Source organism: Aedes aegypti, chromosome 2 (genome assembly GCF_002204515.2).
Source record: "Aedes aegypti strain LVP_AGWG chromosome 2, AaegL5.0 Primary Assembly, whole genome shotgun sequence".
Classification (NCBI taxonomy): domain Eukaryota; kingdom Metazoa; phylum Arthropoda; class Insecta; order Diptera; family Culicidae; genus Aedes; species Aedes aegypti.
The window spans coordinates 255,395,034-255,418,517 of NC_035108.1; the positions used below are offsets into that span (position 1 = coordinate 255,395,034).

General features: G+C 38.7%; 1 protein-coding gene across 1 annotated transcript in view; it reads right to left on the reverse strand.

The window, feature by feature from the left end:
• Positions 1 to 23,484, reverse strand: part of LOC5564164 (hemicentin-1) — a 269,484-nt gene that overhangs the window by 23,266 nt on the left and 222,734 nt on the right. The window contains exons 2-4 of the mRNA XM_021844820.1: positions 16,197 to 16,416; positions 9,034 to 9,294; positions 8,770 to 8,966 (exon numbers count right to left, since the gene is read on the reverse strand). Coding sequence (XP_021700512.1) covers positions 8,770 to 8,966; positions 9,034 to 9,294; positions 16,197 to 16,416 — 678 coding nt within the window. The remainder of the gene's footprint in view (positions 1 to 8,769; positions 8,967 to 9,033; positions 9,295 to 16,196; positions 16,417 to 23,484) is intronic.

Sequence of the window (23,484 nt, forward strand, 5' to 3'; positions counted from 1 at the left end):
TTCTCAGATGCATGAACGTCAGGACATCCGAGGCCCTAATATCGACTCGGATCATTATCTCGTTGTAGCTAAAATTCGGGCGCGGTTATCCAGCGTCACGAGTTCCAGAACAAACAGAACGCTGCACTTCAATATACAACGCTTGTCGACTGATGGGGTAGCTGCACAGTACCGCCAGCAGCTAGACCAGCAGTAAGGAAAAATCAACGTTACTGGAGACGTCGACAGCCTGTGGGACCCTATCCACGAAACTGTGACAACAACGGCGCGGGAAGTGGTTGGCACTGGTCAACGACGAAGACGATACGACTGGTTCGATGAAGAGTGCCAGAGAGTGACAGATATGAAGAATGTCGTCAGAAGCCGTATGCTTGTGGTCGGTATTCGACAGAACAGAGAGCGGTACAGGGCAGTGAGTGCCGAAGAAAAGCGAATCCCCCGCAGAAAGAAAAGGCAGCACGAAGAAAGTGTGGTAGCTGAAGCTCAAGAAAGCATGAATCGGAATGATGTGCGGAGATTCTATGCAACGGTCAATGATGCGCGGCACAATAGCGTACCAGTGCCCGCCATGTGCAATGATCAAGTAGGGAATTTGCTGACCGATAAAACGGCGGTGGCTGCCAGGTGGAAGGAGCACTTTCAGCAATTGATGAACGGTGAAAATGGAAATGTAGCGAGGAACATGATGAACATTGATGATGACGATCAAGCTGCGGACCCACCGAAACTAATAAGGCTGATACGTGCTACGCTGGATGGTTCGAAATCAAGTGTTCGGATCGCAGACGAGGTGTCAACCTCGTTCGTGATGTGAGACGGATTGAAGCAGGGAGACGCACATTCGAATTTACTGTTCAACATTGCACTCGAGGGTGCTATTAGGAGATCTGGCGTGCAGAGAAATGGCACTATTTTCACAAGGTGGCACATGCTCCTTAGCTATGCGGACGGTATAGACCTAATTGGAATCGATCGCAGATCAGTGGAAGAGGCCTTCGTGCCTCTGAAAAGGGAGACAGCGAGGATAGGCCTGACCATTAATTCTACCAACATGAAGTACATGATTGCAGGTAGAAATAAAGTCAGGCTTGGTTGTGTAGGTGCTGAGGTAGTGTTTGATGGGGATGTGTTTGAAGTTGTTGAAGAATTTTTTTACTCGAAATGGTGTGTGGCGCAGACGCATGAATCACGAGTTGTATCAAGTGTACAAAAATGCGAATATTATCAAGCGTGTAAAATACGAAAGAATTCAGTGGGTTGATCACTTAGTGCGAATGTGGGAAGAAATAATAATATTCGGAATCAATTAGAGGTACGCGAGCTTTACGCAGCGGAAGAGGACCTTGCGACCCTAAACGTTCGAGGCAACTGGAGAAGTATCGCCAAACGAAGATGTAGCTCTGCAATACGTCTGGCTATGGCATGACGCTACGCTGTAGCCATCAAGGTACAATGTATAAGGATGGTATCAGGTTACTTCGCCTTACCCGTGCATCGATGCCTTCAACGTGATTCAGAATCTTTAAGGAGATCTGTGATTCTAGAAATTCTCATGCTATCGAGCACGCGCAGCTTAAAAATTCTGCGTTCTACTTAGACACAAAAGTCAATATGGACAAATTGAGATGTATAGTTATGAAAAATAATGCTATCCATGGTGATGCGGACAGCGGAATTGAACGACATAATCGAAACGCACATGGCTGAAGACCATGACGTGATCGCCGATGACCGGTTGAGCTTCAACTGCCACATCGACTATTCCTGCGATAAGGCGTCGTAGAATCATGCCTAACCTTAGCAGATCAAAAAGCAGCGTTTTCTTCATCGTCCATATTGAGATACGGAATTCCGGCTCAGGCTGAGAACTACAATCAATGTTCCAGCTTCTGTACGAGTGGCGAGCGCTTTCCGTACAATATCGTAGATGTAAAAGATGTGCACGTAGAACTCTTAGTCGTACCGGAAACTGCCCAAACAACAGCTAATGGGTAAAACGAGATATCGGAAAGATACTCTTGAAATATCGTCGTTGAAATACGTATCCACCTAAGGTGGTAGGCAGATCCTTTCGACGATTAGGTTATATAGATAGAGGTTTACAGAGTCCCAAACGTGCTCTGTGGAATAGACTGTGACGAAGTATGAAGCTTCGTTTACGACTGTATAGCCATTCAGTCAATGCATCTAGGAGGTGATTGATTATAACTGATAGTTGATTCTTTGTTTGCTGGTGTGCAGAACTGCTTTCATCGATGATTAAAAATCAAGGAATGTTGAATAGTTCAAAAACTGTGCTCTCACATGGCTGTGTTGATGCCTTGCTCGCAGCAACTTCGAGTGGGCAGTTACGTATGACATGCTACTCAGATTGTACGGATGCAAAGAGTTCAGCTTAGTTTAATACACTACGTTTTTCGTTAGCTGCCGTTGGAGTCGTTTATCTTGCCTGATTGCACGTCTGACTGCAGTTCAATTGCTTTGCAATTTGCGAACACTTTGTAAGACTACACAGAACTTCTTATGGCTGCATAGAGTATGAAGAATGGATATTAAGACAGTGACATACTTTGAGCTATTATAGTTCAGTTTGTTCATTTTTCAAACTAATGATTCAAATGCCCACAATAGAGATGTGATTTAGCATAAAATCGTCACTTGAGTTGCTCCAGTTTCTTCCACTGCGTTCTTATCAGTGATCCAAGGAAGTGCAGTAAATTCGACTGCAAATCTCGCACAAAAACCCAACACCCACCGGAACAATGCGGAAGTTGAGCTCGGAAAGTTGTCAAAAATCTTGAGCTGGCAATCCATTTTGCCCTGCCACAATGCTATTTTTATCGCCTCTTATCGTGCACAGGAAACCTCCGGATGCAAAAAGGTTTCGAGGCAGCACTGCTGCACAAAGTTGTCCAACCCGGCCGGCCATTGCACAGGAAAAACGTTTACCCGCCTAGACGTGTACGTAAAATGTTGACCAATAAATTTTCTTCGAATCACCCTCGCCCAACTAAGGCAACGCCGACGACAACGAAAAAGAGCTTCAGTTATAGAAGGGACAGCACTAACGAGGCAAACATTTTACTGTCCAGCCCGCGGGCCCTTCTTGGAACGAGAAATACAGACAGTGTTCCTCCTAACTGCGGCTCGCACAACCTTAGCGGCACTCGCACTCGGTGACCGTCCGTCCGGTGATGTCCGTTTAGCCTTTTTATGGTTCCTGCCCACACTGCCCAGACTACGGGCCCTGGAGCATCGTAGGGGAAGTAGGAGTAAAATGCGCAATATACTTTTCTGGCGTAACGTTCTAACTAGGACTTCTAATAAAATTCTTGTCAACTTAGTATTCTAATGAGCATTTTACTTATTAGCTGAAAGATTTCTCTGCCGATTTACCATTTTTGCATGTGCATATCGTGTGACAGGTACAAAGATACTTGATGCCCAGGGAAGTCGAGAAAAGTTCTTATCCGAAAAGTTCATCGACCAGTGGGATTCGAACTTACGACAACATTTTTCCTACAAAATTTGCATTTAAAATTTGAATTTTCCAATAGGGGGCGCATATGACCCCATCTTTCCCTACTCCTCGCTGAACATGGCGAGTTAAATTAAACAATTAAGGACGCTCGTTTGCTTTCTCCGTGGAGTGGGTGCGGTCTCCACAGGAATGCGGACCACTGTGCTGGAAGGATGCCATTCAAATCTTAATTTTCAACAGTAAACTGCATCGTATTGCATTTGTTTTTTATTGCAAGTGATTTTCAACGAAACTATTGCGAAACAAATGTTGCGTTGTGCCACATACCAAGTCGTGTTCCATTCGAGAGCGATGAATTGCGGTTCACTTCCGCAGGCTAAGGGAAGTCCTTATCAGCTTGACAGGTAGCATGGATACGTTTTTATTTACGGAGTGAAAATGAAGTCCGACGATTCGAAAGTAAGCGTTTCAAGCGATTGTAGAACGAAATATGTGTGGAGAACGTCGTGTCGCAGTGTTTTCTAATTTACGATTTAGGAACGATTCGAAAATGTGAGGCAACTAAACGTATGTATGGTAATCAGGATACAATAATTTCAAGAATTGTAGATCATAAGTGAAATTTACAAGACAGAACTATCCAAAAAACAAAAGTTGGGATAGAAGACGGGCATTTTCTAAGCCAATAGCTTGATTAAGATCGGTCTGTGGTTTCATTCTTAAGTTATTAAAATAACCTGAAAGTTCATATAACGTGTTAGAAAACATTTTTGGCGGCTGTTTTTAAAAAACTTAAGTTAAATTCTCTATGATGATTGGCAAACTGTTTTTTTTATGAAGATTAGGAGCCACTGTGTCAATCCCATCCATAAACTACCTAAGTACTTGTCTTGATTGCAATTCAGCACCACATGCCAGCAAACATAAATCTTCAGCCTCATCGTTCCACTCAACCAGCTAGAACTAATTCTCGGCCATTCATGGCAAAAAGTGTTGGATTAATAAATTATTTCATCCACTCCGAGTAAGAGGTCCTCATTCGGTGGCAACACTGTTCACAGAACACAGGTAAGTCCAGCGCAAAGGACAATTAATAAAGTTTGAAATGTTGATAACAAAAAAGTACACCTTCCGGAGTTTGTTCCGCCGCGCGGAAGTTGCCGACCATTCCGGACCTAGGCAAAGACCATCGGCGAGTGTACGCAAAACTCTTGACACTTTTTGCGCCACTTGGTTCCGCGAGAACTTGCCTTGGTGCACAATGTTGAAGAAGATTGCTCCGGCGATAGTGTCCGGCAGGTGAATTAAATGCGCGGATATTTAATTTTGTCGGGTACTTTCATCTTTCCTTTTGTTGAGCTCTGCATAAATCTTTTACTCGACTTCGGCAGCTTGGGGGACTTGAGGAAGTAAACTTTCTTATCGGACTGCAAAAGATCCGGGACTCCTGATTGCATCACTTTTATATGACGGCAATGCAATAAATCCCCCAAGCGACAAAACGTTTCCACAGTTCTAACGAGACCAATTCGTCTTAGTAAAAATGGAACAAACAATGTGTCTCACTGAGCCACAAAAGAACTTCATAATCAGCTTCTTCAGTACTATCACCCATAAATCTGAGCAGCAATTGTGCAGGACTTAATCCGTCACGACAAACACGTTTCGTTCCGTGCACGTCGCCCCACCCGGTTCTAATGGGAGAAGAAAAGATTTCATTGTCGACAGCCCATTTAGCTATTTCGTGGTTTGGTTATTCAAAACCAACCCGATGCGATATGCATATTCCACTTCCACACTACTACTACTGGTCGAATCCGTTGTTGCATGTCACGACTGTCAAGTAAACTCCTACGCCTCCGGTCGAGCAAATGAACCCTTTCATCACGCTCCTCAGCCGGGGCACAGTGGCGCTATTCCATACAAGGGTCGGATAAAACCTCAAAACTTTGCAAAACTAGTGGCCCGGCAAACTTCGTCTTGTCATCAACTTCTTCATTTTTCTGGTGTTACGTCCTCACTGGGACAACAGTTATTAACTGAGAGCTTTCTATACTTCATGTCCAGGGAAGTCGAGGAGATTTCCATTACGAAAACTGTGAATCGAACCCAGATACCTTCAGCATGGCTTTGCTTTGTAGCCGCGGACTCTAACCACCCGGCTAAGGAAGGCCATCAAATAGGCTTTTCAAAATGCCATATAATGTCTCATACAAAACGACAGATTTTTCATCTTTCCCGTTGAATATCTTGTAATTTGTGTGCACACAATTACGTCGCAACACATACACAATTTTTATTTATATAGAAGAATAGAAAAAAAATCAATATAGAATATAGATAAATAGATAGGAGACCGATCAACATATATGATACTCAAAGTTACCTCGATTAAAAAAACGAATAGGTACATCAATTTCTCGATATATTGTATCCTGCTGCTGCTTTCTTGTCAAATTAGATCAAAACACTATTGTAACATAAAATTGGAATGGAGTACATTTTTTTACGAATACCGAAAGCTAATTCAAGCTCTATGATATATCAACTGAAATTTTGGCAGTATGGACTTTATCCTGCATAGCAACAAGTGACTCCTTTCACCGAACCTCTTCACAGATAACAGCCAATGTTTTGAAAATTTTCCAAAAGCTTAGTAGTAATTCCTGTTCTATTACAAGTAAAGACACATGTTGAAAATTGAGTGACTATAATCAAACTTTCCTTGTGTGTTGGTGTCATTTTCGATCAATCGACGCAGTAAAGAAGCTGCATCATTGTGGAGAAAAGAGAAAAACTCTGAGTTTTTTCTGACTTTTCCTAATTTTTGTAAACGTACATACCTTTAGCGACCGCTAAGAGCGGTGGTTCAAAAATGGCCAGAAATTGACTGCGGTAGTGCTTATAAAAACACTAAGCTGAGAAGTAGGCTTAGCCTTAGTTGGGAAGTTATTCCAGAATTAAAAAGAAGAAGGCCAATAGGAACTCCTGCAAGCATAGATTCTTCTGTAAGGATTACATGATGATTTTTAGAGGGATTCCTCCTGCGATTGATACGGGAAATTATTCAATAACTCCTCAGCATGGGTTTTCCAGGAAATCATCAAATAAATTGTTCCAGAAATTACTGCATGTATTTACCCAGAAAGTTCTCTCGGAATATCTACAGGTGAAAAATTTGAGAGAACGACGCTGGGGGATCTTTGAAAATTTTCCCACATGTCTTCATGTTGCACTTCAGTGTTTCCTTCGAAAATTCCTTAACAAAATCTTCCATGAATTCTCTTAGTGATTCCATCAAGAATTTCTCCAAGGGATCTACAGGAATTCTTTCAGAAAAAAGTCTGTAGGAAAAACTGAAGAATACCACTTTCAAGTTCTCCAGGTATTCCTTCAATGTCAAACAGCGTTGAAGCAATTTGATTTTTAGTTAGTGATTCGGCCAATCGACTTTTGGCCGAACGACCCTTTCGGCCAGTGAAAAAGCCAGTGGGGCAACTTCTGTTAGAATCTGTGGTGAAATTTTTGGAAGAATCCTTGGTTAAATTATTTGTTCTTGATGAGAATTCCTGAAGGAACTTCTGGTAAAACATTATTATTATTATTATCCTTATTTAAGAGATTTTCAGCCCTAGGCTGGTTCATCTCGAGAAAGAAGGGCTGGTAAAACACTTAAATGAATTCCTAATGGTTTTCTAACAAGAATGTTGGATTTGGTAACCTGTTAGATTCTCTAATGGAATTACTGAGATTTTTTTTGTGGAAATTTTAGAGGAGTCTCTGGTGGAATTCCTGGAGGAATACCTGATGGCGTTTCTGTACAATATTCGTAGAAATTCTTGGAAGAATCTCTAGAAGAGTTCTTGGAGGAATTCTTAGAGGAAATTCTTATGCCCTATCAGAGTTGATTCAAAGATTTCAGTAGTGGTCAGTGGTCGACGGTATACGGCCTTTAACTTCTGGATTAAACTCACGAATGTCGATTCTTGTAATAGTATATATGAGTTATATTAGCAAATTGTCCTTAAAATGTAGGATCGTACCGGTTCGAGGTATCTGAATATAAACTTTGTTGTGTTTCTATAGCATAGTACCTATTTAAATTTGGTTGAAAAGTTATAAATTTTGTGCTGTTGAATGATGATACCATGAAATGTTATAAAAATGATCACACCACGCCCTACCCGAACCGATTTTGGAATATTACGGAATGGGCAAAATCCAATTGTTCGCGACTTGATGCTTCTGTAAATTGGAATGAATTATCATGATATACAAGCTTATAAAATTTTAGGTATGGTGTGAATCAGATCCTTCTGAAATATGATCCAGATGCTCTCGTGTCTAAAATGGCAGAAATTTACAAAAATAAAATAAAAAAACAAGGTTTCAATCTACCATCATTCATTAAAAGTAAAAGGAATGAAAATCGGTTCAAAATAAATTTTAAGAGCGTTTCAAAGTCATTGGCTATTTTTGACGCTTAATGCATAATGTTCAACATTCAACAACAGCTAGTTGTAAGTAAGTAAGGTTCGCTGTAGCTTGTGAATTTGGAGCAATCAATCTTAATAAAAACATATCAATCTAATACCTTAGGCAAAATATAGAAATTTATATAAAATAATTAAAGGCAATTTAAAGAATTTATATATTCGAGGTCTTGTCCGACCATGCGCCACTATGCAACACCCAAGCCCAAGCACCACCGAGACTAATCATCATCCAGATCGCTACCGAGAGGCGAACCAAGCACGTCGTCAAGCCACATTAGAATGTAGGGGTAGGTATCAGTAGCGCACACCACGCGGGCCAACCTTCAAACGGTTCTCCAGCTGAAGCAATTAAATGCGCAAGATATGAGTGACACGATCCACTTCATCACACCACGCCGCCGACCACACCGGCATTGCACGGCTAGGCCCGAAGCGAAATCATCAAATTTACATTCTCCCATTGCCACTTCAAAGCACGAACCATTTTACAAACGGCCGAAAAGTGGAACACAATCGCCTACGGAATAGAATGGGACAGTTATTGTTATGCGTTCGGTCGTGTGACAGACGCAACACGCTTGCTCTAATAATAGTTTAGCGCTTTCTCGACGACGATAGACATAGATAGCGCCCTAATGCCCTAATCTCAACGAAAGACATTCGGAAGCAAAAACTGAAACTTTACGGAAGACTTCAATAACACTGTTGCACGTTATGTTAATTGGGCTTATCGCTTTAACCGTTTTCTCATTGACACTTTCAAAAGTTTAAAAAGGACGCAAAGGTACTCACAGTTGACGGACAGCGTTGTAACCGTTTCCAGTCGATGGCCTTCCGGCAGAGCCCGATTCCACACCACACACATGAACTTGGCTCCGTCGTCTTCGCGGCGAGGAATGATCGTCAACGTACTCGTCGTTTGCAAATCCCGCGATCCACCGCTGATCAGATTGGCCGCCATCGGGGTGGTACTGCCTTCCCGGTACCATCTGTTGGAAACGAAAGAAACGTCTTAGATTTTGGAACAATGAGCATTAGAAGACTATTCAAACTTACGAAATCATAGGATCGGGTGATCCCCCCACGCTGCTGCAGGTCAGTTCCTGGGCTTTGTCCTCGGTGGCAGTGGTTTCACTGCCGGGGAATATTAACGGAGGCTGGGGTGGCGTCAGCACCGTTAGGTTGTAGTAGTCTTCGTAGATGACTTCGCCGTCGCCGAACAGCTTGATGCGGCACTCGTACCGACCGTTATCCCGCGAGTAGGACACATTCAGGATCTGCAGGTCGTAGATGCCCTTGTCCGGCCGGTAGTCGATTCTGGAATGATGAAAGAACGGTGAATTAGTTATGGAGGACATGCTAATAGATTTTGTGATGGACGATGCGGGTCAAATTGATCTTTTGATAGCGTTACATCTCGAACGGAATCTATTGATCAGTATAGTGTTCTAAGATCACTTTCACTCAAATGCTAACTGCGAGCTTACTACGCCAACTCAATATTTTTACATTTGTATGTAGTGTGGCTTGAAGATTTTGTTCTCTACATTCTACACTATAAACTGAAAGGTCCAGAAATGTGCCAATTTCAAAGGACCCTCCACTGATACGATTAAGGCTAAGTAGCGTGTCATTCGTTTTGGCAACAATGATGACTTTTCAGCTTGCATTTCAAAGTGATAAAACTCAATCTAGATAATTTATATTGACTTGAAAAAGTATCACTGTACGCGCTAACATGCATAAAGTATGCTGATACTTTTTCAGCTGTGTCAGTGCAAAACCAACTGATTTTCTTTGATTCAAAATCGTTAGATGAATTAGCAACAATCATCAACGACGCGTACAAATTTCAATGACGGCCTACTTCGCCTTAAGATAAACACCTTTCCGCTTAGTCCTGCCGAATAGCTGCTCATTTAGCACCTTTTATTAGTTACTCTCAATTCTTGATATTGAAAGGACCAAGACATCGAGTTGGAGAAGTCAGTTTCCGAAATTAGTATTATGAAAACAATCAAATGTCGAATTCGTTTTTGAACCTAGGTTGGAACTGGCGCAACCCGTTCTGAATCACAGTTTCAACCCCTACCCGATTCAGGTTCTACCTAACTATAATTTGCTTAACGTTGGTTTGTTTATGTGTTGATCACCGACCCAGTTCCTAAAAACGAAGACGACAAAAGTGGTTGCATAAAGTTAAAAACTTGCCTAATGGTTAAGACGGGTTTCCCAGAATTTTTTCAAGGTTTCTAAGGGTTTTTCCTCCTTCTGTTCGAATGAGCCACCATTGTTTTGATCTATTGTGACATAACCCGTATTCTTGGGGTAGTGTGTGTCGCATTACTCATTTTCCATTGATGAAGTATCGAATTATGTAAGTTTTGGTTTTATCTATCTATTTTATTGATGTTTTTCGGTGAACAAATAAAACATTGATTTATCGTTTGCGTAACGTTTCGGCCTACTGCACTTATTCGGCCATCTTCAGACGCATATCAATCACCGCAGCTGAAACTACCTCCTTCCAATTCAGCTGGGAGATCACGTACAGTTGTTTATTTGTTCACCGAAAAACATCAATAAAATAGATAGATATCAATCAACGGTGATTAAACCCAAGAAAATAAGTTTTGGTTTTGATTCCTAAGAAATTGATCATAAATAAGAACAACCCCCTATTTATCTCAGCGACGACGTGCCGCTTATCAAACATCATCGATTTGATTTCTGAAGAACCAAATCAATAGTACTGATATTTGACCATGCAACGGGACTCTAGTCCCATCCAGGTTTCGCTTTTAGATAGTCCCAAAAATACTAGGAAAGAGGTGCTTTATACTAGCAGTAAAACTATGCTAGAAAATTTATTTAGTAATTAGCATTAACGCGAGTCATTGAATCACTAGTATTTGACAGTTCTAGTTAAGTTAGTACTTATGATTTTAACCATCTGCTAGGTGAAATAGATCCAATTTCAGAAACTGTTGCCAGTATCGAGGAGTTTGTACCGAGAATCCTTGATTTAATAGATTTGTTTTTTTCTCTAGCCCGACAAACATCAGGATTGAGATTGGTAGATTTTACTCCGTCGGTAAAAAGGGTTTCCGAGGGTAATGCGTCATGGGTTTAATAAGGATGCATATTTTTCTCACACGGATTGGTGGATTGCACAGTGGTCCAGGAATCAGTTTTACGCGGAAAGATGCATTTTGAGCTTTAGAATGAAACATTAGACAAAAACGGTCTTCTACAAAGTTGTTTGTATTAGTTGAGCCCTTTGTTTGGTTTTATTGAAAATTAGGGTGGACCACATTTTCATAGAAATTCTATAACTAACTTTCTTATTTGTAGAAATTATATTATACATGCTTCTGCAAAGTTGTAGACCATTCAATTTCAAGCAACTTGACCAAAAAAAGTTATTTTGTATCTCTTAAATTGACCGATTTAGAGCTTTTTTCCTACGGTGACATAGGGTGGTCCGAACAAAACTGGTTTTCTGGCTATAGAGTTTTCAATTCAAATTTCTCATCAAAGTAGTCTATGAAACACTTTTAGAGCTTTGAAAAATGCGTAATTTGATGAGTGAAGAAACTCACTATCTGCTTCCGTTTAGGAGTTATTGTTGTTTTTCTCTCAAAAACATGCCTACTTTGATTGTGAATATCTCTGATTGGGGCAAACATAAAAAATATCTTTTGACGGCATTCAAAAGACAAAATAAAATTGTATATAATATCAAAAAATTACAGATGTGTTATTTTTGTAACTCTAATAAAATGCCTTGAAAAACGAAGGATTTTAAGCAGAAAAACTTCAATAACTTTTGAACTAAAATAGATATCATCAATATTTTTGCATGAAAATTTTGCGTTTTGTTAAGTTCTTAAAGTCGTTCATAGACCGCTTTGACGAGAAAGCTGAAATAAGAAAGATAGGGCTCTAAAACTATTTTGAAGATTTTCATAGTGTGTATTTCTTTATAATTTTGCATTTTGAGCATGAAAATTAAATTTTAGACAAAAATGATCTTCTACAAAATTGTTTCTAAAAATGTAAGCTTACATACAGTGTCATTTGAAACTAGGGTGGTCCACAATATCACACATATCATGAAATCAACTTTTTATATGCAAAAATACTGGTATATGCTCTTGGACAAAGCGATAGAACTTGAAATTTTGATCAACTTTGCCAAAAAAGTTTTTCTGTAGCTCAAAATTTATCCAATCTAGGGCATTTTTTCCTAATCATCGCAGGGTGGTCCAATAAAAATAAGTTTTTCAACTCTAGTTATTTTAATATTATTTTCTCGTTAAAGTTGTCTATGAACGACTTTTAGAACTTAACAAAACACAAATTTTCATGCAAAAATATTGTAAATATCTATTTTAGTTCAAAAGTTATTAAAGTTTTTGTGATAAAAAATATTTGACTTTCAAGACGTTTTATTAAAGTTGCAAAAATAACACATCTGTAATTTTTGCTATAATATACAATTTTATTTTGTCTTTTGAATGCCGTCAAAAGGTATTTTTTATGTTTGCCCCAATCAGAGATATTCACAATCAAAGGCATGTTTTTGAGAGAAAAACAACAATAACTCCTAAACGGAAGGAGAAAGCGAGTTTCTTCACTCACCAAATTACGCATTTTTCAAAGCTCTGAAAGTGTTTCATAGACTACTTTGATGAGAAATTTGAATTGAAAACTCTATAGCCAGAAAACCAGTTTTGTTCGGACCACCCTATGTCACCGTAGGAAAAAAGCTCTAAATCGGTCAATTTAAGAGATACAAAAAATTTGTTTTGGCAAAGTTGCTTGAAATTGAATGGTCTACAACTATGCTGAAGCTTGTATAATATAATTTCTACAAATAAGAAAGTTAGTTACACAATTTCTATGAAAATGTGGTCCACCCTAATTTTCAATAAAACCAAACAAAGAGCTCAACTAATACAAACAACTTTGTAGAAGACCGTTTTTGTCTAATGTTTCATTCTAAAGCTCAAAATGCATCTTTCCGCGTAAAACTGATTCCTGGACCACTGTGCGATTGTAATGCAGTTTTCAAGGAGCTGCTTGGATTATGTAATTATCAAGGATTCTCAATGGTATTGAGAAGTTTACATGGAATGGATTTCTTAGTGGTTCTCAAAGCATAATCAGGAATTCTTGGATTTGAATTGCAGAGAATTCAGGTTTGCAAACGAGAACACCTTTATCTTTCGGTCGGGTTTCAAACGTGTCAGATTGATTTTAACCCTTAAAATCCTGAGACGAACCTTAAATTTTTAAATGCCCACTATTCAGAGACTAATAGATCAATAAATTTGAAACAAATTTTGTAGTATATGCGGTTAGTTGGTCTTATAATTCTTGGGTGAGACATTCCCCTGACCTTTGAATAGGTAGCAGAAAAACGTGGACACGAGGGGTCCAGAATTGGCCTCAAACGGATATCTCAACATCTAAATGAACTAGAATATTGGTGTCTTCGACAAAGCTGTTCAGCAGATCAAGGGCTATCTGGCGTTGAAAATTCTGATTTGAAATTCATGTGCTAGTTGGCGCTAGCAAAATTAAATCTTCAATCTTCTCTACCTTAAGATTCTTATCAACTAGAAGGTTGATATCTTTGGCAATGATATTCAGCAGATTGAACGCTATCAGGATGTGAAAACTATTGGCGCCAATCTATGGCCGACCGGAAATTATTACCAATGCATTACTCAAACAGTCATAAAGTACGCCATAGCCTTAAGCTGACTATCCAAAAAAAAAAACATATTGCATATTGTTGCTGATTTGCAACGGTCATGCGTCCAATCATGTTTTGAATAACCATTCCAAATTTGGTAATAATTTTCGGTCGACCATACATTGGTGTCAATATTTTTCACCTCCAGATAGCCCTCAATCTGTTGAATATCTTTGCCGAAGTCACCAACCTTCTAGCTGATAAGGATCTTGAGGCAGAGAAGATTGAAGATATCTTTTTACTAGCGCCACCTAGTGGATGAATTTCCAATCAGACTCTTCAACGCCAGATAGCGCTTGATCTGCTGAATAACTGTGCCAAAGATACTTACCTTCTAGCTGATAAGGATCTTGAGGAATAGGCAATTGCAGGCAATTTGTCACTAGCGCCGCCTAGCTGATGAATTCTCAATCAGATTTGTTCGCTGAAAACCTAATCGATTGGTCACCACCAGATCCGTGCTTTTGAAAATTTAAAGTTTGGCTTCGATTCATCTTCACCTTTATTTTGAGACGCTAACAAACTTCACACAACAAAAAAACACAGCCTCTAACTCTTGAAAAAGGTTAAATATATAACATGTCTGCAGTAGTTCCGAGAGATTTTCAAGATGTTTCCTGAATATTAGAACTCAAATTTCTGACAGGGATCCTGAGAGTTCCAAAAATAACCCACTTTCCACTTTCTATACTTCTTCAGATACATTTGTGGTATCTCTGTTGAGATTTATGTAGAGCCCTTTTTGGAGACATCTGTACGCTTGAAAGCTGATGAAACGCTGCGTCTTTTTTTAGAATGCATCCAACATTTTTGTAAGCGTTATATGAACAGGTTTCATGATGCACTTAAACGTATTAACAAGATCTTTCATAAAAGAAATTCGTTTATACATTTCCTAATTCCATAAGATGGGCTGCAAATGTTCTGTAAACTGGTTATGGGGTTGAACAAACAGACAAACTTTAAATCAAAGCATTTAGTTCTGGTGGAACTCAAACCCACAATTCCGTATAAACTATTTCACAGAACAAGTTATGAATTTGTGGTTTGTTTAGATTACAAGGACACTCCAATAAGTTCGGGTGTTAAAAGCTAGACCAGACAATCTAATGTTCCTTTTTCTAGTTTTCGAGGGGTCCCTAAAGAATTGGTGATGCAATGGATTCTCAGAGTTCCAGTAACTCCAATCGTAGCTTTAAAGATTCTAGAAGTTGTTAACAATAGAGTTTCTAAAAACTTTAATTGAACTCAATGGGATTCTCAGAACTTTTTAAAGGTTTACTAAGCTTATCTGATAGGATTATACGGATTCTGAGGTCCATTATCGACCAGAATTGGAAGAATTGGACAGATATGGAAATGAATACAATCTAATTATGCTACATATCAAATCGCATCAATTTCAATAACATGACATTGACCTTAGACTACATTGGCAACACGCGGTGCTAGTCTGCAGCCTGTTTCATACATATCAATGAAAAGTGTACTACTAAGCAAAAGCGAAATTTCATCAACTTCAAATCTCTCAAAATCCCTCAACTATCCATGTCTTAAAATAATACAAACACTGACTAATGGCTAGCTTCATGGTCGCTTCCGCGGGTTCGAACAATGAGCAACGTTCATGGCCGTTTGCGCTGCTCGCTTTACCCCTCAACCCGTTTCAGAAACCAAGAAATTTATCCATTTATAAAAACATACATCTTGAAACCCGAAAACTTCTACGCTTCCCTGACGAAGCAATTTTGACCCTCAACCGGTAATGGGTGGCGATGATCGCTAAACAAGGCGGGAACTACGATCGATCGCACCAATCGCTATACGGTTGAATGCACATCTTCACCTACAGTGTTGAACATCTTTTTCGATTTTCCATACAGAATGCCCAACTTTGGTTGGCTAGGTCTCAGTTTTCCATAAACCGATTTAAATTAAAACTTCACAGCGAGTCGTTTATAACTTGAATTTTAATATGTCTTTCTGATTAATTTTTCCAATCTCGAATCCAAAGGTAACAAAAATTTGACCAAATTGAAATTTTTGAAGAATCTTATCTGAGAATATGAAAGTCCTGCACAAAAAATGTTGTTGATGTCGTCTAAAACTAAAACTCTGCGGAAGATACCATGAAGCTATTTTTTTAAATGTCACCTATTGAAATGAGTCACAAAAATTCAATTTTAGTCAATATTAGGAAAAATTAATCAAAAATATCTTTTAAAACTCAAATAGGTCTAGAGAAGTGTAAAAATTTTTATTCAAATCGTTGCATAAATAATTCGGATTTAACTATCCAAAGTTGACCATTTTGTATGGAAAATAGAATAAGTTGCAACTGTATTGTTCAATAATGTACCCGCCTCCCAATCGCATTGTCCAATTAGTAATTTTAACAAATTCATCGACAAGACCAATCACGGTCATCAATTGCGCTGATTCTTCATTTACTTACTTGTAGTTCTGGTTAAAGGTATCCGCCTTGATGGCCACATTGTCGTACTTGTTGAGACTTTGCCGGGCCCAGTAGTACGAGTACTCCCGGTCCGAGTAGTGCTCGTTGAAGCGACACTTGAGCGTCACATCCTCCCCCTCCCGGGTGTCCATGGTTTTGTCCGCTTGGGAGGCCAGGACCAGGGTTGACACTATCACCAGCGATAGCAGCCATCGTGATGCTGTAATGGGAATGAAAGGAACGGGGAATATGTGGTTAGCGAAAGTGCTTACTGAAGTAGAGTCAGTAGATTGATACCCGGTTTGCCAGATATGGGTGACCTCCAATATCTGATCTTATGATGTTGACACGTACGTTAAGAACATGAAAATGCTGCGAATCACGGAATGTAAACATTATATTCTTGAAAATGATTTCGTGATTCAAGAACTAATGCCGATTATAATTATAATTTCTATATGTTCAGGTGGCCTTAAAACTAATCAAGGTTAATAAACAAATTATATACCTTCTGGGTCATCGTAACTCACATAATTTTGGGCATAATTTTATGCAATCTTGGACGGTATCTTAATAACTTAGACGGATTAAAATCTCCGATAAATTATTTTAATAACATTAATATCACTACATCTAACAATGTGTTGGGTAAAATTCACTCAGAATGTTCAGCAGTATTCTACAGAATCTTAGCCAGTCTTCACATCGAATCTGGGACATAATTGTCAGTAAATACTGGGTAAAAATAAAATTCTAGATACCGATTCCTGAAGGGTATTGAAGGATCAGATTTATCACAAATACCATGGCAAGATTATAGATTAAATCTTGCGAGAGATTTTGACGGATTGTTATGCACAATTCTCTCTTTATCTTTCGCAAGATTCCTTCTAGACTCTGGACAGTATTCTCTTAAAATCTTCAGCGGGATTTCTACAGAATTCTGAGAATGGTTCTCACAGATCGCTGAAAATGATTTTATAATAATAGGTTAGATTTAGATAGATTGTTATGCTGCAGATATCAGAATTAAAAGCAAGGCTCATAAACAGGGTGTTCAAAAGATTCGAATATAACTTTTCATCGTTGTGTAGGTGCGCACCATGTGCATTCTGTGTATTGGTATTGGTGTCAGCTTTAGCATCGTATATAGGCTAACCGACGCGCATGATGTCGACTTGCTGTCATGTTTTGTTTGTTTACCGCGCACGATGAGAGAGTAGCGCGACGTTGTAGTAAAGTTGGTTACGAGAGGTGAGCAACTCAGTGACATATTCCGGCAGTTGAAATCCCACGGGGTGAAGCGGAATTTCATTTATACCACCATCCGTCGGTACTGGGAGACCGAGAACCGTGTGAGATCCGGGCTGCTGCGTTCGGTGAGGACGCCAGTAGCCATCAAGGTGCTGAGCGAGCGGATTCGCCGAAAAGTGAACCGCTCGAACCGGAAGACCGCTGCTGACCTGGATGTGTCGATCGGGACTGCTCACGCCATCATGACGAAGGACCTGGGATACAAGCCGTTCAAGAAACGCAAGGTACACGGAGGCTACAACAAAAAAAAGGCTGGACAGAGCCAAACTGATACTTTCGTGGCACGCAGGTCAAGAGTTCATGTTGTCTGATGAGAGACTCTTTGTCTTGCAACAGCACAGTGTCCAAAATAATCGGCTGTTACAAAAAACTCTGTCGAAGACCCCAAATGCCAGAAATGCTTCGTTGCCGATTTATTAATTTTGTCCCTCCAGGTTTATTCCAAGTATGTTCAACTTAAAATCTACCGAAATGTCACTTATTCTTAAGATTTTGAGTCCCTTGATTCAGACTTATTACTGAGTAGGATTCGTAGCAGTGTAATAAGAATTCTCCCCCTGAAGAAGACTCGGATTAGAGTCGAAACGTCGGGAAAAAAAAATAAAACAGACGTTTTGATTACCCAAGACAGCAGCGTTGGAACTAGTAGCTACGATTCCTACAAAATTTCGTCATCGAAAATCAGTAAAAACTTATGAGTTTTGGAAAAAAAATGTTCTCGGATTTTTTTGCAAGAAACACTCTTGACGTTTCCCCAAGAGTTCCGATGCATATTCGGTTTTTCTATCTGCTATTTTAAATGAATTTATTCAAAAACTCATCTACAGTATCTCCTCAGCATTGTTTTAAAAATCCTTTAGGGTTTAATTCAAGAAATCTATGGAGAACTCTTCCAGGAATTCCTCAATCAATTTTATCGGGAATTCTTAACCAAGAGCTTTCACAAATTTCTCTAGGTTTTCCTTCATCATTTCATCCAAAGATTACTCAAAACATTTCTTGAGTTCTCTCCAAGTAAAATCCCCAGGGAAGTTCATTTAAAGTTTAGTATCACCCTCTTCTTGGCATTAACGTCCCCACTGGGACAGAGCCTGCTTCTCAGCTTAGTGTTCTTATGAGCACTTCCACAGTTATTAACTGAGAGATTTCTATGCCAAAGTTGCTATTTTCGCATTCGTGTATCGTGTGGCAGGTACGATTATACTCTATGCCCAGGGAAGTCAAGGAAATTTCCATTACGAAAAGATCCTGGACCGACCGATTCGAACCCAGACACCTTCAGCATGGCTTTGCTTTGTAGCCGCGGACTCTAACCACTCGGCTAAGGAAGGCCTCAATGAGGTTTAGCATCAGCAACATCTATATCAATTATTCCAGTTATTCCTCTGACCATTCTCTCAGCAATTTTTTTTAGAGATTCCATGTGATTTCAAAAAAAAAGTTCTGTATATTCTACAGGATGCTATCTAGGGATTTGATAACTTATTTTACTTTAATAAGTATCTTGGCAAACTGTCTAGGAATTATTCAAGAAACCTCGAATTCATCAAGAAATTTCGCAAAACTTTTATCAAAAGTTATTTACAAATTAATTTAGAAATAACACCAGCAATTTTGGAGTTATTTCTTCCATAGTTCTTGAAACATTCTTTTTGACATTACTTGAAGTCATCACTGTAAAAAATCCAGAATAAATTATATAAGGATTTCCTTGGAAAATATCTCAAAGGGATCCCGAAGGAATTCTTAATCCTCAAAAGCTCCGGGACGAGCCTTCAATTTTTCCTTTTTTCTCATTTGCCAGCATTTGGAGACTAGTAGACCAATTGAAATGAAATAAATGTTGAAGTGAATGCGTCAGTTGGTCTTACAATCCTTGTTTCAGTGACCCCAGGACCCCACCCCCTTTGTTTTAGAGTTTTCGTGTATTTTTCCAAAACAAAACGCCAGCATCATATTTTATTCAATCATGTGTATCGCAAGATCCTGATAAGCTAGAAGGTTGGGGTCAAGAGACTTTTTAACTTAATATGAAAACGGTAAGTTGTTGGTCTGTTCCACAAAATTGTTCAATTTCAGAAGTCACATAAATTTGCAGAACACACCAACTTTCAACGACTTACCGTTTTTGAATTAAATTAAAAAGTCTCTTGATTACTTACTTTTGTCTTTGAACAACCCTCTGAAACTCTATGTAAAATGATTGCAACGTAATAATTCCGTTACAGACAAGACTTCAAGTTATTTGTTAGTTCGTCAACCAAATTTCAGCCAATTGTTTGTTTGTTTATTTCAATCAATGTTTTAACACTTCAGTCGTCGCGCTGTTGTATTTTGTACAACACTGTTGAAAAAACCTCGCTTTTTATTCACAACAGCAGCGTGGTGGTTCTGACGGTGGCAAACCGCACGACGACTGGAAGGTTAAACGGTTTTCATTTTTTGATTTTTTTTTAACCATTATGCCTGAATTCAAAGATATGTCGAAGAATTATTATGTTATCAAAAATTGCATTGCAAAAACAATTCGTATTCAATAACCTGTACTTATAACTAATAAAGCTGAGTATCAGGCTTAGCTCCGGTAGGGACGTTACGTCAGGAAAATGAAGAATGATAAGAAGAAGAGTATACGTAACCTTGTTTTTCTTGATAGCCTCTAAATTCTACATGTTGAGTGCTATCGAGGTGAAAAATTAATTCTACTACCTAAAACCAAGATGGCTGCTAGATTTTATTGCTCAAAATAATACTCTTATTCTTCACTCGACTCGAATAAAGCACCAACGATTGAAAACTTGTTTTTTTGTTGTACAAAAAATAATGGATGCATCGATTGCCCTCGCCATATACGTCAAAATCGTAAAAAAGATTTAGAAAATCGTTCATTTCATAGGGTAAATACCATTGCTCACTTGGTTTTTGTAGCCTATCTTACGCAATTTTTCCTCAGCTTTCTAATGGTGATCGCAGAATTTAAAACGAGCGGTGCGGTAATGGTGAAAAATCGATTTTTCTAACAATATTCAAGATGAAAAAAGATGAAAATTTTTTTTTTGACTTCAAATGAAAGTTATATCCTTTGTCTATACAATGCCACTAAGTTTGCTATGTGTTCCAAGGGAAATATGAGACATATCACGTGAAGAAATACAAACTGTTTAGCCAGCTGGCGTACGAGGGGTCCATAAATTTGAGAAAACCGTAAGGACCACCCTTAAGTTTTATCGTAAACTAGCGATCAGTGACATAAAATTGGAATTCTAAAGATGGGTGCCGATGGCGGCCTGGTTTCAGCGAGAATTGCTCATCTAGATCTTGAAACACACTTTGAAATATACTTTGGAGTGATTTAGAGAAAACAATCCAGGTTGATATTTTGAAGGTATCTTCTTGGAGGAGTTCTTAAAGATGCCCTTAAAAAATCTGTAAAATAGTATCTGTAGAAAGCATTGGATAAACACTCAACTGATTTCTGTTTAAATTTCTTGGGAAAATCATGGAAAATACATACAGCAATACCGGCAGGGATAATTGTCGTAATGTAACGAGAATAAAAAAATTCTAAGAAATATTCATAGTGAAATGACAGGTTGGATTCTCTCCATATGAAAACTTCCTCATCCTCCTTAAATATGCCCTTCTGAAAACTGTTATCTTCTTTAACTCATAATAAAAAAGACACGCCTATTTTCTCGATTCCAGTTTTCAAAGCATGCTCTCTTTTTGGATTTTATTTGTTCTCTTTTTGGTTTCTGTTTAGGCTTTTTTGTCTCTTTTTTCAGGCATCTTCGTTTTTTTCCTGCTTTGTATTTTGTATGTTTATGTTTATGTTTATGTTCTGTATGTTCTCTTTTTGGTTCTCTTTTGGTTACTGCTTGGTCTATTTTTTGTCTCTTTATTAGGCATAATGCATCAAAAGCTTTTATTCTTGATTCACTTAGTGGCTTAGTTGTTTTTTTTTTGTTTCTGTATTCTTATTTTGGGCTCTTTTTGTGTTCTTTATTGGTTCCTGTTTGGTCTATGTTTGTCTCTTTTTCAGGCATGAAGTTCCTATTCTCAAGTCACTCAGTCGTTACCAGTCCTGCTATGTAGATTGGGGGCTAGGCACGTGTGAAACTTCCACGTTCTATTGTTCAACGTCTTACGTGGATTTGCAGTTATAGCAAGACACTTTCTGCTTGTGCAGAACTCTGCCTATGAAAGAATACCAAACGACGACGCTGGAAGTTCTCAGCATTATTTTGTCGTCGTCTCGTGTAGAGGGCACTGGCACCTGTTTCAGTTCCCAGTGGTGGCGCAACAAAAGCGTAAAGTAACTAGTGGTTGGATAAATTGAAACTTTTTTCCTGAATCTTTCTTTTTTCTTCTTGCTAAAATATACAATCTCTTCACCAGCAGCAGCAAGAAGAACTCGGCAGGTCGATGTTATGATGCATGAAAGTTAAGCCCCCACCCGCCGCTCGCGTTACTTTCGCATGCATGCATAAGCATAAGACAAAAATTGCCGGGCAAAACCTAAGGCAAGCGCAAACAAGAAAGCAGCTTTGGAAAGTGATGTTGTCGTGTATTTTTTCTTTGCTTTTTTTTGCAGTATTCTGTGCGTTTGTTTTCTGCGGTATCTTTTGCACAGTTCACCGTTTGCACATAAGAGAGGGTATGACCCCGGTGAAGATATGGTCGGCCAAGAGGGCAAACGTAGCGCACCACTAACTCGCAATACAATGTGGCTTGTAAGCTTTTTTCCAGGCGGTGGGTGGCTGCGAGAGTGATGCATAGTGAGTTGAAAAAAATATTGGGGATTCAAAGAAATTCATCAACGCCAGAACGACGCCACATGAACGTGTAATTGTAATATATATTTTATCGTTTATTTTTTCATAAGAACTTCATGCTTGTTGAACCCTTTCTTAGATTTAATGGATTCTATATAAATTTTCACAGAACCTTCGGGAGGTCCAAATGATCATATTTAAGCAATGTTATTATGGTAATCGCTCCATTTGATATTTGAAATGTACCAGGAACATGATCAGAATCAATATCAGCATAAGTAACCAATTGGCTACGAAGGTGACTAGAGTCGGTTTGGACCAAGTCAATCGTAGATGGGTTTCTAGAAGAAGAAAAACAAATAGAGCTATCAGGGCACTGAATTGAGAAATATCTTGAAGATCACTCGTCAAATAAAATTCTGCCGTTGGAATTACTTTGAGAATTATTCCGTGGCCGAAAAGTTGGCATAAAAGTTGCCAATGACAAATAATTTTGACTTATTGCGAGTCAATTTACACAAGTCAGTTTGAAGCAAATTAAATTGCTACCCAGTGCATTGAAAAGGCAAATAAATGGGCAGCTATGAAAGTATATTTGTCAATCTGTGTTTCAACAGAAACACCTAAAGTTCCAAAAACTTTGGTTTCGGATGACAAAAAAAGTTGATGTTTATACCCCTATAAATGATAATAGCAACTGCACCATATGCTCCATCCAGTCGATCATTACGATAAACAAAAAAGTTTGGATCTTTTTTGAGTTAAGATCTAGGTTTCAAATTAGTTTCAGAAATCTGTATGTTATTAGCTGTTAGAAAATTTAACAGCTTCTTTTTACCATTCAAAGAACTAGCGTTCCAATTGAAAAAAAAAAAAAAATATGTGGATCCATTAGTGAAACGTAATCCAATAACAACTTCATAATCAAATCTGTGGAAGTTCTCCAAAAACCATTAAGCTGAGAAGTAGGCTATGCCTCAGTTGGGACGTTACGTTAAATAGAAGGAGATAAAGAACATTATCAGCCAGACGGCGACCATAAAATTGTATGGCAATAGATACAACTTGAAGACCTCCTAACCTCCCAATTTAAAGTTAATCAAATATGGTACAACATAATTTCAGAAGCACTCTCAATCGCTGTGATTTGTTTAACGACTTTATATGTTGATTTAAAAAGTACAAACTTCGCCAACACA